This window comes from Pituophis catenifer, unplaced genomic scaffold, assembly GCF_029215685.1.
Source record: "Pituophis catenifer annectens isolate HBS135680 unplaced genomic scaffold, rPitCat1.0.hap2 SCAF_11, whole genome shotgun sequence".
NCBI classification, from domain to species: Eukaryota; Metazoa; Chordata; class Lepidosauria; order Squamata; family Colubridae; genus Pituophis; species Pituophis catenifer.
Window position 1 is genome coordinate 9188183 of NW_027256891.1, and position 16463 is coordinate 9204645.

Below are 16463 nucleotides of genomic sequence, written 5' to 3' on the forward strand. Positions count from 1 at the left end.
GTGGACAATTAAAAAAAAACATACTATTAACAGAACCCAAAAATTTTTACAAGACTCTCTCCTCCCATTCTCTGAGAAAACTGGGTATGCCTAATATTTCAATCTTATCGGTAGCTACTATTATGGCATTCATTTCTCCTTCAATCCTACATTTCAATTTAATGCAAACAGAGGAAGCTGAGTTGGTGGGCAACTCCATGGGGAAAGTGTGATGTATTCTCCCACAATACTTTACTCTTCAAAACAACATATTGATTGTCCAAACTTTTCCCCACAAGAACCTCTTTCTCCAGATATGGAACCAACTCCAAATTCCCAACCAACATAGCATAGCCACTCCGGAAAATGTTAGGAATTGAAAGCCTGCACATCTGGAAAGAAGCCACATTTGGGAAAGGGTAGATTGATGTTTGTTTTTCTTCATACTTTTATTCTCCCTTCATTCACATGTTTCATGGAGTGGTGGTAATTTCTGCAGCATACAAACAAGACTGCTCATGATGATGTTATGTCCAATTTAGGGCGTGTCAAATTTTTCAATCTTCAATTTCCAAATATTAGGGGTGCTCAAAAGTTGCGACATGCCTTGGGTATTGTAAGGATATTTTGGTTACTTTAATATAATTTAGATGTACTTGGTAAGTAACTACATAAATATCATAACTTTTGTTTGTTTCATTTCCTATGCAATAATGCAACACTTCAGAGTTGCTGGATAGCAAAATCTTAATGGGCACAAAAAAGAAGCAGACAGACAGATAAGCCACAAATGTATACCTGGATCTCCAGGGAGGCCAGGAAAGCCTTTTTCTCCTGGGGGGCCTGGGATGCCGCTTCCTATGCAGTTAAAACAGGTATCTCCCTTGTCACCTTGAATCGCAAGACACACAGTGCAATGAGTTGAATGCAAGAAATGCAGCGATACAAACATGTCAGTGAAAACAATTCAGACAGCATCTTCCTGCAAAAATTGATTCTCTTGATTAAAAGCCTGGGCAATCCATCTTCTGTGGAATCCTTGGTGCTCTCTGAGCTTGGTTGTTGGCTTGCAGACATTTCATTACCACACTAGGTAACATTATATTGTATAAACAGAGGTATAGGACCAAGATCACGTGAAGTACTAGTACCACTTATAAAACCCTAGTAAGCCCACACCTGGAATACTGCAACCAGTTTTGGTCACCGTACTACCAAATAAATGTTGAGACTTTGGAAAAAGTTCAGAGAAGAGCAACTACGATGATCAAAGGCCTGTAGACTAAAACATATGAAGAATGGCTGCAGGTTTTGGGCCTGGCTAGTGCAGGGGTGTCAAACTGGTGACCCGCGAGCTGGATGCATCATGCACAGGCCAAGCTACCCCAGCTCTGCAAAAGGAAAAAACGTTGCGATATGTCACGTGATGGCAATGTGACACGGCAAGTTTGACACCCGTGGGCTAGTCTAAAGAAAAGAAGAATTAGGGGTGACATGAAGCTTGTTGAAGAATGGTTTAATAGCAGCTCCAACAGTGGCAGCAATAAGACAATCCAAATTTCAAATTTCAAACCAATTCTGCAGATCTCAGTCTAATCAAAAAATGAACAATACTTTAGATTTATACCTTTCTGGCCTCTTTCCCCCGGAAATCCTTGGTCTCCGCGAGTTCCTTGAGGGCCAGGAGGTCCTCGCTCACAAAGCCGATCAACTGAAAGAAAGAAAGAAAAACAAATAGGAGTCAAGACATGAGTCAATTTTACACGAAATGAATGCTGGGAAAATTCAACGAAGCTTCTCACTCTTAAAAAGAGCTTCAAAAGTTGCATCCTTGGTATGCATTCTGAGTACTGGGACAAAGAAAATGGACTTTATTTGTTTAGTTATTTCTTAAATTCATATGCTGCCCAACTCCAGGCAACTCCCAAGTAAAAAAACATTTCAAAATACAGTAAAAACCAAAAAAAAAAAAAAGAATAAAAAGAGAGTGTTGGAGCTTTCCTGGTGGGTTTGGACTATAACGCTTAGAATTCTCGGATGTATAGTCAACATGGTGAAATTTCAGGATCCTGGATTGAATTAATAATATTTATCTGACCAGCAAAAATGTCAAAGAATAAAAACAGAGTGAAGCAAATAAATACAATAATATGCTAGCAAAATAAATCACATCTTAATGTAAATACAGTGGTTACCCAGATGAAAAATCTACAGTATTAATAGGTATAAAATAAAAACCATATATCCCCTAACAATTTATTAGTTAAGATATATTAATGGTAATATTTAAAACAAAGGTAATTAGGTCTTTAACCAATTACCTCTTGCTTTCATTGCAACAATTCAAATCCTGTCATAACCTTGTCCCTGAATTTCAGCTAATATACACTGAAATCAATCGTTGAACATTTTTATTAGATACCAATAATTATCATCTTTCGCACCTGCACACATGGAGATCCTGGATTGCATGGGTCCAGATATAAATATCTGGACCCATGCAGATATAGACCAGATATAAATAAAGAAAAGAAGAACTAGGGGGAGACGTGATAGCAATATTCCAATATCTAAGGGGCTGCCAGAAAAAAGAAGGGGTCAAATTATTCTCCAAAGCACCAGAGGGCAGGACAAGAAAAAAATGGTTGGAAACTAATCAAGAAGAGAACCAACCTAGAACTACGGAGCAATTTCCTGACAATTAGAACAATTGATCAGTGGAATGACTTGTTTCCAGAAGATGTGAATGCTCCAACACTGAAGGCTTTAAGAAGAAACTGGACATCCATTTATCTGGAAGGGTCTCCTGCTAGAACAGGAAACTGGACTAGAAGACCTCCAAAGTCCCTTACAGTTCTGTTCTGTTCCGTTCTGTATCATCATCATCATCATCATCATCATCATCATCATCATCATCATCATTTATTTTATTTATTTTATTTTATTTATTTGATTTGTATACCGCCCTACTCCCGAAGCACTCAGGGCGGTGAACAGCCAACAATAAAATACATAAATACACAAAATTTAAAAACCCGATAAAATCAAATTAAACTTTTTGGCCCAGACAAATTAAAATACCCCAATAATTTAAAAACAGATTAAAATTTACATATTTAAAAAGGGAAGAGATCAGGCCAAGCCCGCTTGATGGAATAAAAAGGTCTTCACAGCACGGCGGAAGGAGCGCAGATCCGGGATCCTCCGTATCTCCGGGGGGAGCTCATTCCAGATGGTAGGTGCCCCCACAGAGAAGGCTCTCCCCCTAGGGGCCGCCAGTCGACACTGTTTGGCTGACGGCACCCAGAGGAGTCCCTCTCTATGAGAGCGTACTGGCCGGTGGGAGGCTATTGGTGGTAGTAGGCGGTCCCGTAAATAACCATCATCATCATCATTTACCTCACTGAGCACTGGTAGTTACAGGCACCCCTCCATTTACAACTATTTATTTAGTGATCAAAGTTACAACAACACTGAAAAAAATGACTTATGACCATTTTTCACACTTACAATGATTGCAGCATCCCCACAATCACATGATCCAAATACATGGCAACTGGCATGCATTATCCTGGGGTCATGTGATCAACCATTTGCAACCATCCCAGGTGGCTTCCGACAACAAAGCTAATAGGGGAAGTCAGACTGTCTTAGCGACTGTGTTATTCACTTAACAACTGCAGCAAGTCGCTTAACAAATGTGGGCAAAAAGGTCGTAAAATGTGGTAAAACTCATTAAACAACTGCCTTGTTTAGGAATGGAAATTTTGGACTCAGTTGTGACCCTAAGTCAAGGACTACTTGTAGATACTGGTGATTGTCGTTTTTCAACATTTGCTTCATTTTCTTGGCAGCCCTACCTGGTGGCCTTTTTATGTTCATGAAGGAGAAGGAATATCTATTTCAGCCTTCTCCAACCTGTTTCTTTCAGATGTTCCCTCTCACACATATTGATCAACACAGTCCGAATGCCTGAAGGATAGCAGGTTGTGGAAACTGACAGAGATGGATGATCGGCAGTGATCAATCAGAAAATTATTTACCAGGTGGGATGGTTGATCCTGGTGGTCCTGGGGGCCCTGGTGGTCCTGGGAGTCCTGGTTGTCCATCAATTCCTGTCTGTCCTGGTATAGCGATCCCAGGAAGGCCCTGATCCCCTTTCTGTCCTCTTTCACCAGGTAATCCAGGTGGACCTGGAGGGCCTACGCTTGGAACGCCTACAGTGAGAAAAATGATTATAAAGGGGAGATTCGTTGGAAGGGAGAATATATCAGATGTGCTACTGTCTTCAAGCTCTACACTAGGAAAAGATGCACTATTTTACCTGGAGTTCCTGGTAAACCAGGAGGGCCCAGGGGGCCAGGATAACCACGATCTCCTTTGTTTCCAGGATATCCTGCTAATCCTTTGCTACCCTTTGGTCCCACTGTTATACCGGTGCCAGGCCTTGGAATCACCTATAGCCCAAGGATCAAGGAAGAATGTTATTTAAATATAGGGCATGAAAGAAATAGGATTCTACCAAACTGCAATGGAATCTTTTCGCTGAGAATTTCAAATAATTCTGTGATTTCAACTCCAAAAACTTCACCATGAATGAACCATCTCTGAAACCAAGGTAGTTTATCCTCAGCACTTCAGCTAGGATATGGAAAATAAGTAATCGATACTTGTGGATATTTTTCTTAATATTCTATCAATGCTAGCATGCAAGAATTTATTGGCCCAATAAATTATTTATTGGTGTTCTCATTGCCCTAAATAGTGGGTTCTCCAGTTGGCTAGCCCTCAGATTTAAAAACATTAAAAGCAAAAGTCTCAAAAGATTTTCAAAGCGCAAATAAAAGCAAGACATTTGTCTCTCTGTTGTTAGGTTTTGTTCAACCGACTTCTGAAATCAAAATTCTCTCAGAATTTTCTTTAACAAGATTTATTAAAAGCAAATCAAATGAATTACAAGGATCATAACAACTGGTTTGCTTTCTCATCAAAACCTGTTTGATCTCTCTGCCTGTTAAATCAGAGACTTAAGTGAAGCAAATAAATATAATAATATACTAATAACTAGCAGAATAAATCACAGGATGTACTGTTTGTTTCTCTATTACTTTTTAACACAATTGTTACCCAAGTGATAAATCTAAACCAGTGGGGTCCTTGGTGCTCTCTGAGCTTAGTGGCTTTCTTGCAGACGTTTCATTACCAAACAATATGATGTCATCAGTGCTAGAAGGGGTGAGGTTTGCTCTCTATTTATACTCTAATGGCTTGCCCTGACAAACCTAAACATTAATGGGTATAAAATAAAGAATAAAACTATATATCCCCTGAATTATAGTTTCTAAACATGGGGAAAAAGAACCGGTAAGGCTCTTTTGTTGATTTTTTTGTCTGAAAATCGACATTCACTTTAATATTTTACAGGTACTTCTCAATTTACGACCGTAATTGAGCCCAAATTTTCTGTTGTTAAGCGAGACATTTGTTAAGTGAGTTTTGTCCAATTTTACGCCCTTTTTTGCTACGGTTGTTAAGTGATCTGACTTTGCTGACAAATACATGTCAGTTGCCAAGAGACTGAATTCTGATCATGTGACCATGGGAATGCTGCTTTTTTCAGTGCTCTTATAACTTTGAATGGTCACTAAATGAATGGTTGTAAGTCGAGAACTACCTGTAAAAGAAACATTTTAAGCGGGTCGTTCTTCTGATTATTGCAATAGCTTTAAAGTATGAGGAAGCAAGCAGATACAATACCCATCAAAATTAGGACAAAGGCAAGAACAAACATATTACATTGCCATTTTTTAAAAATGTATTTTATAGTACAGGATTTAATAATGGCAAAAGAAAAAGTTCTAAAAGATGTTCATGGAAGAAATACCTTTGAAACGGGAAGAATCTGCCTGAAATGCAATTTAAAGAAGGAGGCAAAAGAGATAGGATCAAGACTTACCAATCCAGGTGGGCCAGGTAAACCAGCTTCTCCTTTTTGACCCTAACAACAAAATAAACACCTCAAAATCTGTATTCCTGAGAAAACCAATCCTGGCACCACCTATTCTTAGGAAGATTCTGAATTGCACTACTTACTTTGTCTCCATCTCTTCCTGGGATGCCAGGCGTGCCAGGATCACCGGGAAGACCCTGGGCAAGAGAAAAACAAAACCTCTCAATCCTACAAATATTTCACAGCTGTTATATCTGGACATTTCCAAATGAAGGAAAGATAGAAAAGACTTACAGACAAACCTGGCAATCCAGTTTCCCCATCTTTTCCTGGCTTCCCCTTTGAAAGAAAAACACAGAGAAAAGCATTAAATAATAATGAAGCTGGAAGATAACCTGGCATTAGAGCTGGCAGTCAAAGGCTGAAAATTGGAGGTTTAGGTAAATACCACAAGGCAGAGGGTCCACATTAGTTAGTTAGCAGGAACCATTAAAGTAAGTTTCAAGGCTGAAAACAGGATGGGAAGTGCCAGCCTGAAGCTATTCTCTCCCATGGCATGCAGTAGAATGGATTTCATTTCTCCAGAAAAGACAGAAAACACTGTTTCCCCCCTCTAATTTCTATTCTAAAACTGGATAGCAAATCAGAGCCCTCCAATGTCAGAGCATTCCAGCCCCTTCTTTTTATCCCCCCCCTTTTTTTCATTTTACAATCTTGTAATCCCTTTATTCATGGTAGAGTCAAGGTGAGTGAATGGAGTTGAGCGTTTACTGGCCAGATGCCTTTCCTGATGCCTATACAGAGTTTGCAGCAGATATTTTCTTTTTGCCCCTTGATAAAGAAACATTTGCTGCTGCCTAGAATTGAACCCTCAACCTTCCGAGTGGGAGGTGAGCGTCTTCATCACTAGGCCACCACTCTGCTCACTTCTTATTCCCAGAGAGTTCTGTTAAATTTAAAAATCATTTTGAAATGGTGACAAAATCCACCAGCAGTGGATTTCTTTCTTCTTCCTTCTTCCTGATAGGAAAATGGAGGTTCATTGGTATCACGGCCACCACAATTCAAATAAAATGGAGAGGGAAATTCAGTGAATAAAACCAGGATGGTTGCCAATGGATGGATTTTTCATTTCAGCGGGGAAAAAACACCCATTGACATCCATTTATAAGACTCAGGAATGACCTAGTAAGCTTTCACCTACTAGTTTCTATTCTGGTAATCTGTCTACTAGAAATGAAAGTAAAATCTAGAAGTATATAGATCAACTTGAAATGCTCCTGTATTTAAGACTATGCCAGAAAATCCAGAACAAATGTGACATAGGGAAGGTGACCTGGGTGGAGATATGCAGGATCTGTTCCTAGGGAGATGGGGTGAAAAATATATAAGTCTATAGCAAATAAATAATATTCATAAAGAATCACTTCTCTAATTCATTAAAGGAGGAAGAAGATGGGATGATGATGAAGGAGGAGGAGAAGCAGGAGGAGGAGGAGGAGGAGGAGGAGGAGACAACTTGCAAGATTCTGCTATTATAGAACTGGAGAGTTGGTTTCTTGGTCTGGTCTAACTAGTGGGGCTGACATCAGTCTTGCAAGTTTGATTTGGCTGTTCTTCTCTAGGCCTCCATCTAAGCCACTCAACTATCTGTTTGTTGTGAACTTCAATTATAATCTTGCATATCTTCATCAAGGTCATCTCATTCGCTGCATAAAGCTCATGAACATGTAACTTGGAACAGCCTTTGTCAATCTTACACTCACACCAGGACCACCTGAGGTTGCAAGCCCTAGATTGCACCTAGAAGGACCAGGCTTCTAGAGGCCAATTTAAGTGTGAAGAAGGACACAGCATAAGCACAGTTATTGTATCCTAAAAAATAGAAGCCATACAAGTGTGACTGGGATATGAGAAAACTTGTGTGAAGCCATGGCACAAGGCTAATGCCTATGTCAATTCCTTGCCCCAAACATTTATGGGTATCTTCTCCATAAATGTTTGCCACAGAGACCATGTTTCCATCCTAGTTTAAAGGTCCTGCTTTTCAATAAATGGTTAAGGAGATCTGAATGCAACTAACTTGGCTCATAGAGTTACTGCAGCCTTGAAAGAAAGCTAGGAGGCTGTTTGTTCCTCTTTCTTTTTAATGCATGCCTCTTCAAAAGATCATTTCTGATTTCAAAGTCATGTATAAGTATCAAGTGAAAAGCAGGAATTGACTCCAAGCGTTGGGGAAAACAAAGTTATTGATCATTCAAGAAACTCCACACAACATCTCACAGAAATCTGCATCAGTTGCAATGGCTCACAAAAAATGTCTTCCATAATATGACGATGACCTAAATTGGAACTTTCTCTTTAGCTCTTTGCTCAATACTTTTGCTTTTCCATTAGATACAGGGCAGCAACCATTTCAGGCACTCAAGTGGATGAAATCTAAAAAATATGGAAATCTGAGGTAGTCCTCCACATAGCACTTAGCAATAGCACTTAGACTTATATACAGCCTCACAGAGTGCTTTACAGAACACTTTACAGCCTCCTCTAAGCAGTTTACAAAGTCAGCCTATTGCCCCCAACAATCTGGGTCCTCATTTTACCCACCTCGGAAGGATGGAAGGCCAAGTCAACCTTGAGCCTGCTGAGATTTGAACTGCCTAATGGCAGGCAGCCGGCAGGCAGCAGAAGTAGCCTGCAGTACTTTATTCTGACTACTGCACCACCACAGCAGGCACATGACCCTGGGATGCTGCAACCATCATAAATACATGCTGATTGCCAAGGGCCCAAATTTTGATCATGTGACGGTGGGGATGCTGTGACAGTCATAAGTGTGAGAACCGGATATAAGTAACTTTTTTTAGTGCTGTTGCAACTTCAAATGGTTGAAAGTTGAGGACTACCTGTACATTTGCTATTTCTTGAGTGTGATGGTATTACTGGTTAATGCATTACCCTAACTTCTAAAGTCACTGAGAAACCAATGGTATTTATATATTTAGGACTTCCTGCCCTTTCACTAAAAGTTTGAATCAGGGGTAGAAGGGGAAAGTCACTATATACACAACCTACATAGGGAAGGGAAAAAAGGGCCATATATACCCTTTTGCATAGGTTAGTATGTCTTTGACTTCATCATTCTGAGAAACAAAACACAACAGCCTTTGTTCAAACCCTACAATGGGCTTAACAAAGTCAAAAGAAAAAGTCAATTTATCTGGAGGGGAATATTATTTGGGTCCCATTCATTCTGGATTCTTATGCCATCTATTATAGCCTTGGCTTCTCTCAAAAATGCTAAATGGAACTCCAACCAATCAGAACATGGGTTACTCTGATTCATCCTTTCTATGCTTCTAGAATCCTAGGGTTAGAAGGTCTTCTAGTCCAATCCACTGCCAAAGGCAGGAGATATTATACCATCCTGGACAAATTGAATGTCCATTCTTTTCTGCTTACATAACTGCCAGTTGTGGATTTCAGGGCCAAGGCAAATACACACAAGTATTTACCCATTTGTCCAAATTTCTGAGCAACCAGAGGTTGGAAAGCAAAAATTACATCTTCATTTATATACGTCACTTCCAATTTCTGTTCCAAAGATGAAATCAAGGAGGAAGAAATCATCTGAATTCCTTAATCCAGATTAAAAGTTAAATGTTGATGTCTCTTGGTTGAACTGCATTGATAGTGGTTTTATACATGCATTTTTCAATGGCCTCTTTCTCATTCAGGAGGGTTTCATCCACACCAACTGTAGCAGATCATACGAGAAAGGAAAAACGTCTTACCCAACATTTGGTGGCCCAACCTGAACTCCCAAAGCTATACATGGTTTGGAAAGGTAAATATTGGGTTCCAAGAAGTTACTTACTCTTTTGCCTGGTTCTCCTTGCTCACCTTTTTCACCTTTTCCACCACCAGGAGGGCCCTGTAAAATCAGAAAAGCACCCCATTATCAGTTAATAGGGACCCAACCTTTGGAGAATCCTGATGCCCCTCCACAAATGAAGCAAAGAAAAATACTCACAGGAAGCCCGGGGGATCCCGGGGATCCTGGGCGGCCCGGGTCACCTGGAACACCCTGTCAAGAGCAAAGGGAAATTGTTACAAATCCATCCTGAGGGTCAAGACTGACTCGCACTTTCACCAATATTTTTGCTTCGCTCACAGCTTGACAGTAACAGGGGGTGGGGGTGGGAGTGAATGGAATACAAGGGTGGAGAAATGATATCTAAGCAACAGTCGGTTTCCTGAGACTCAAGGACACATTGAGCAGATGTCCCAGGGTGGCTGGCTGTTTCCCATAACAAAATGAACAGAAGTGATTGGTGGACGTATTGGACTGTGGGTGGCCCATAGGGAAAGGGAGGAATAAACTATGCTTGCTTTTGCACGGGAAACCCAGAGCTGGTTTTGCTTCTTCTGTGCCAATGTGGTTTTTTTCAGTAAAGTTTTATACTCTTGGTAAAATAATGTCCCAGGAGTTTCTTTTTTCTGGATTTGCCAATTGGACATGCTGAGGTTCTGATCAAGTTCTACCTTCAGATTTTGTGGACAAATATGTGCTCAAATTCCATGGAAAGTATGGTCAATTATTAAAGAGGATTTATTTATTTATTTGTTCATTCATTTATTTTGTTTGTGGCTTGGTGGGCATGGTGTAGCTTGGTGGGGGTGGCTTGGTGGTGTGGCAGGGGAAGGATACTGCAAAATCCCCATTCCCACCCCACTCCAGGGGAAGGATACTGCAAAATCCCCATTTCCTCCCCACTCCTGGGGGAAGGATATTGCAAAATCTCCATTCCCATCCCATTCTGGGGCCAGCCAGAGGTGGTATTTGCCGGTTCTCTGAACTACTAAAATTTTCTGCTACCGGTTCTCCAGAACCTGTCAAAACCTGCTGGATTTCACCCCTGATGCCATCCCATTGTCTTCTGTGATGTTGAAAATGTTTGGCGCCATCACTGCAGATGTGGCTCATTAGGACCCACATTCAATTAAAATATGTACACACATTTCCCTGAAATCTAAGGTGATGGGCAATCACCCAGGAGATTTTATTTATTTATTTATTTATTTATTTATTTATTTATTTATTTATTTATTTATTTATTTATTTATTTATTTATTTATTTTTTATACCGCCCTTCTCCTGCGGGACTCAGGGCGGTGCACAGCCAAAATAAAACATAGCATATAAAATTTAAAAACAGTTTAAAAAACAATTAAATAATTTCGGCCCAATACTTTAAAACAACCCAATTAAAACCGAATTCAATTAAAACCGAGAGGATGGGATCAAGCCAGCCCGGCTAGATGGAGTAAGTGTGTTTTCAGGGCCCGACGAAAAGTCCGGAGGTCTGATATCGTGCGTATCTCAGGGGGCAAGTCATTCCAGAGGGCAGGTGCCGCCACAGAGAAGGCTCTCCCCCTGGGGGTCGCCAGCCGACACTGTCCGGCCGACAGCACCCTGAGGAGGCCCTCTCTGTGCGAGCGAACCGGCCAGTGGGAGGCTATTGGCGGCAGAAGGCGGTCTCGCAGATACCCCGGCCCTAAACTATGGGGTATTTGAAGTCTTCAGTACAAATCTTGTGAGATTTGGCAATCTCAAGATTTTAACTACATTTTAAACATTTTTTTTCATGCTCCCCCCCCCCCACCAGGTACTTCCATTAAGATAACTGTCCAAAAGCAGAAATGTAAGGATGTTTTTTGAGGACTTTCAAGGGCTTTTTGAGAAGATCTTATGATAGTGACATCAGGTCTAAGTGGTTGCATGTATTGGGTATTTGTAAATCTGAAGGCACACTGCACTAACTATTGTAAAGATTAAGTTACTAAATTCTGGGCTCTCTTTTCTGTGGAAAAACAATGCAGAAGAGCATGTTGGAAAGGGCAACTTTAAAGACTTTACAAAGTCTGTAAAATTGAAATGAGGACAAACATAAGAACACTAAATCTAGTTTTTGTTCCACACTTTTCACCTTTTGTTTGATGTATAGCAACCTCCAGCAAAATTTATAGATCTCTCTGTAAAGACAAAGAGATTGTAGCATAAAATTGGGTTTAGTAATGGGTGCTACTGTGAAAATGCTGGTAAATGCTGGAGGATGGTCCAGTGTGACCCATCAATGCAACTGGGTAATTGAGTGAGAATGGTGGATGCTCAGACACTGTGGGAAAAAAGCAGGTAGAATTGGGGTGGTGGTGGAGCTAAACAAGCCATCAGTCTAGAGTCATTATGTTGCCACAAACAGTGCATGTCCAACTCCTCCTGAATTCCATTGACCTTTATCTGGTGCCAATTTAGTGTTGAACTTTAGTTGAGAATCTCGTGTATAGTTTGAGCAATAAATCTTCTGAATTGAAATTTAGCATATGGTCTTGATCCTTTGTGGCTGACAGATACCACCAGAACCAACATCTCTCACTCACCTGATCTCCTTTTTGAAATTCTACATCATTGATTCTCTTCTGTTCATCGATCTGTCCTGGTGGACCTGGGGGTCCTTGAAGTCCCTGTTCACCCTAACTCCCCCAAAAGACAGCAAGACTGATTAGTTGTATTTGTCATTCCCCCAGAAAGAGTCAGCAATCCTGGAAACCAGTTCAAAGGGCCAGTTCAATATTCCACACTCACTTTTTCTCCTTTGGGTCCTTGGAAATTCAAGCCCATATTGCCCTGAAAAAGAATGGAAAACAATGACTACCATGAAGTTGAAATGAAATAATAATGGGAATGATGAACTATGGCTAGAATACTCCTTATAGATCTATATTGATTTCTTTTATGTTTGCAGTGATTTTAATAGTGATTAGACAACCTACAACAGGTTGAGTCATCCTTTGACAATATTTACTTACCTAAAGAGATAAACAGAATGGCCACGGGTGGGCAAAAAAGCAGCGGGGCTGTAATGACTTCTGACTTCCTGCTGGCTTCCCCATTGACTTAGATTGTGGGAAGCTGGCAGGGAGCGTTGGAAAGCATGATCACATGACTGTAGTGATTAGAGTGGTGCTGCAGTGGCCGCAAGTTTGCAGAGTTAACTGGTGTGAATATCTTTGAAATTTCAATTACACAGGAGTAACGTATCTTGGATTTCTATGCATTTTTTAAAGTTAGCAGATCTGAGATATCTTGATTCAAAAACTGTTGCCCTTCTGAAGCATCATTTCAGTTAATTGAAAGTTACAAACAGACAGTTGAAAAAGCAACAACAACTAATCAGATACAAAAGGTTATCGTATGCCATACCTTAGGACCCGGCAATCCTGGGGGACCAGGAGGACCCTGTTAATGTAAAGAAACTCATTAATTTCCAGAATTATTTCTGTACGCATGATAAATCAATCTGTGGTTGATAGGCTTGCACAGTACAAGTTCTACAGAGGCATAAGAAAAAATTGGCCCTGATCCAATCAGTTTGGAACTCTGGACCAGTTTAATTAGGAAAATTAAGTCAACCTGATGCTCTGAACTGAACCAAATTGATTTGATCAGGTTGAACTGATTTTTTTTTTTTTAAAAAAAGAAGGTTTTAACACACACACACACACACACACACACAAAGTCCTTTGAAATCATTAGATCAATCTGGCAGAATTAAAGAAGCTACTTGGATAAGCAGTGAAACATTTCAGGCAAAAAGAAAAGAATTCCAGTTGCCATGACTCAACTTTCAAATAACACTATCTGGATGATTGAGAGCCTTCATCAACATCAATCTGGAAGCTTCCAATTTAATTTAAACTGTTAATTCGAATCAGAAAGCCAACTAAATTTGGAGATTTGATTCAATCATTTTCAAAATGAATCTCTCAAAATGAACTTTACACAATCCAAAGAAGAATGCTTGTGAAAACATAAAAAATAGGGATGCTTTCCTGAGGACATCCAGATGTCGTTGGCACTCCAAATATTAGGCCCTTTCATTAGGTCCTCTTCAAAAAGGCAGTCTGATTGCCAAGCACCCAAAATGCGGTCATATGACCAAGGCAGGGGTCACTTCAAATCAGGGTCATAAATACCCCCGCTGGTAGGTATATCAGAACTTTTAATGGTCACTAAGTAACCAGTCATAAGTTGAGAACTGCCTCTATAACTAAGCTCCTCTGGGGATGGACAGCAGAAGAGAAAAAGGCATAGATCTTACATGGCCATTTTCTTAATCTTTTTACCCCAATCTTCAGAAAACTCCTCTCCCCCCAAACCCCTTCTAATTCATCCATTCATAATCTCATCTGGTGCCAATTATTCTTTCAACTAATTAAACAAAGATAATCAGAAAACTGTACCATCAAACCTGGGGGTCCAGGAGGACCAACTGGGCCTTCCACGCCAGAGGGACCTGCAGAGCCCTAGAAGAATAGGAAAAATCCTTGGATGAGTCTTGCCTTTAGAATGCACCTACTATCATAAAATGTGTGAATGTCAGGAAAAACAGTGTTCACGTTAGATCCCCTGTAGAGGACTGGACAGCCAATCATAAAATATTGTTTGTCACCCCCACGTCCCATTACATCTGCAGACATTTCATTATTGGACTAGGCATTGATGATGTTACCTAGCTGGGTAATGAAACATCTCCAAGAAAACAACCAACTTCAGAGAACTCCCAGGACTCTACTGGTCAGGCCAGTGAACCAACATTCATGTAGGGTAATGCCAGGCAGGAGGTGAACTACTTGAGAGATTGTCTTATATTCATAGGTACAAACAACAACAAAAAAGAATCAGGTGTCACTTGCCAAATTTCAGTGATGCGTTGACTTTTGCAACTTTAATTTGGTGCTTCATTAAAAAATGCCAAAATGCCACAATGTAAGCATAATGACTGTGAACACTGAACCACTCAGAAACATCAAACTATCAAAAATCGCATTCGGTTTTGATTTTTCCTGCCTAAATGTAAAACTTTGCTTTTCTCCACAATGAAATTCATTTTGTTAGATAGGGCCCATTGTTCAAGTTTGTCCTGTGTGAGCTGCATTGGCTCCCGGTGGTCTTCCGAGTGCGATTCAAGGTGTTGGTGACCACCTTTAAAGCGCTCCATGGCTTAGGACCGGGGTATATACGAGACCGCCTTCTGCCACCAACAGCCTCCCACCGGCCAATACGCTCCCACAGAGGGGCTCCTCAGGGTGCCGTCAGCCAAACAATGTCGACTGACGACACCCAGGGGGAGAGCCTTCTCTGTGGGGACACCGGCTCTCTGGAATGAGCTTCCCCTAGAGCTTCGTCTTAGCCCCGACCTGCGCACCTTTCGCCGCGCCTGAAGACTCTTCTGTTCCAACAAGCCGGACTGGCCTAATATGAATTTTTAAGGGGTGTGTGTATGTTTTAAATGTTTTAAATTTTTGAGCCATTTTATATATTTGATTTTAATTGGTTTTAAACTTTGTAATTCTATATGTTTTAATATGGCTATACATCGCCCTGAGTCCTTCAGGAGAAGGGCGGTATAGAAGTCTAATTATGAATTAAATAAATAAATAAATAAAATATCTTTTTGGATCCTGAGCTTGTCTTCTGGGGTGCTGGCTATTCCTGACAGTTTAGTGTCTGCAAATTTGATGAGTTCCCCTTCTATTCCCTCCTCAAAGTCATTTAATTTATGAAGGACATCCAAGTGGCCTTCATCTTTTAGGACATCCATGCGTGGAATCCTTTCAATTCTCTTCCTCCTAGCTTGTTGAAGTCAGCTCTCTTAAAGTCTAAACTATTAGCCAGCTTGAGCAGTGCTTGGACTAGAAGACCTCCAAGGTCCCTTCCACTCTGTTACACTGTTACTTGTTTAAATTCTCAACCTAGAAATAAGGAGAACTTTTCTGTCAGTGAGAACAATCAACCAATGGAACAGAAGTTGCCTTCGGAAGTTGTGGGAGCTTCATCGCTGGAAGCTTTCAAGAAGAGACTGGACTGCCATCTGTCAGAAATGGTGTAGGGTCTCCTGCTTGGGTGGGGGTTGGACTAATGACCTACTAGATGACCATCTATTTGGACTAGATGACCCTTCCAATTTTGGTAATCTAATCTAATCTAATCTAATCTAATCTAATCTAATCTAATCTAATCTAATCTAATCTAATCTAATCTGTCTCTAGCATCTGAGAATGTTTATTGGATGAGAAGCAAAGTGTTTTCAAGGAAAACCCCAAAAAAGTCTAGTTGCCTTTTGAAAAGCACCTTTGGGACAACCATGACTTGGATGATTGAGAATCTCCATAAACTCTCTGCTAAATATATTCAGCTAGACCAGTAATGGCTAACCTTTTCCGGACCGAGTGCCCAAAGCACACCGAAACCCCCAAAATGCAACGCCTGCATGGCCCCTGTGCATGCGCCCCCATGCATGCACCCCCCTGTGCATGCACACGCCCTGCACATGCATCCTGCTGCCCTGCGCATGTGCGGCAGAGACCCGAAGACCAGCTGGCTGAAGGGAGGCACATGCGCATGCGCGGTGGAACTGAACTGGAGTGACGGCTCACGTGCTCACAGAGAGGGTGCTGCTTGCCACCTCTG

General features: G+C 40.8%; 1 protein-coding gene across 1 annotated transcript in view; it reads right to left on the reverse strand.

The window, feature by feature from the left end:
• COL4A5 (collagen type IV alpha 5 chain) overlaps nt 1-16463 on the reverse strand; it is a 137196-nt gene that overhangs the window by 58945 nt on the left and 61788 nt on the right. The window contains exons 10-22 of the mRNA XM_070952119.1: nt 14234-14296; nt 13194-13229; nt 12576-12617; nt 12371-12463; nt 9963-10016; nt 9807-9863; nt 6224-6268; nt 6073-6126; nt 5936-5977; nt 4304-4436; nt 4023-4196; nt 1607-1690; nt 778-870 (exon numbers count right to left, since the gene is read on the reverse strand). Of these exons, the coding sequence (XP_070808220.1) occupies nt 778-870; nt 1607-1690; nt 4023-4196; nt 4304-4436; nt 5936-5977; nt 6073-6126; nt 6224-6268; nt 9807-9863; nt 9963-10016; nt 12371-12463; nt 12576-12617; nt 13194-13229; nt 14234-14296 (970 nt within the window). The remainder of the gene's footprint in view (nt 1-777; nt 871-1606; nt 1691-4022; nt 4197-4303; nt 4437-5935; nt 5978-6072; nt 6127-6223; nt 6269-9806; nt 9864-9962; nt 10017-12370; nt 12464-12575; nt 12618-13193; nt 13230-14233; nt 14297-16463) is intronic.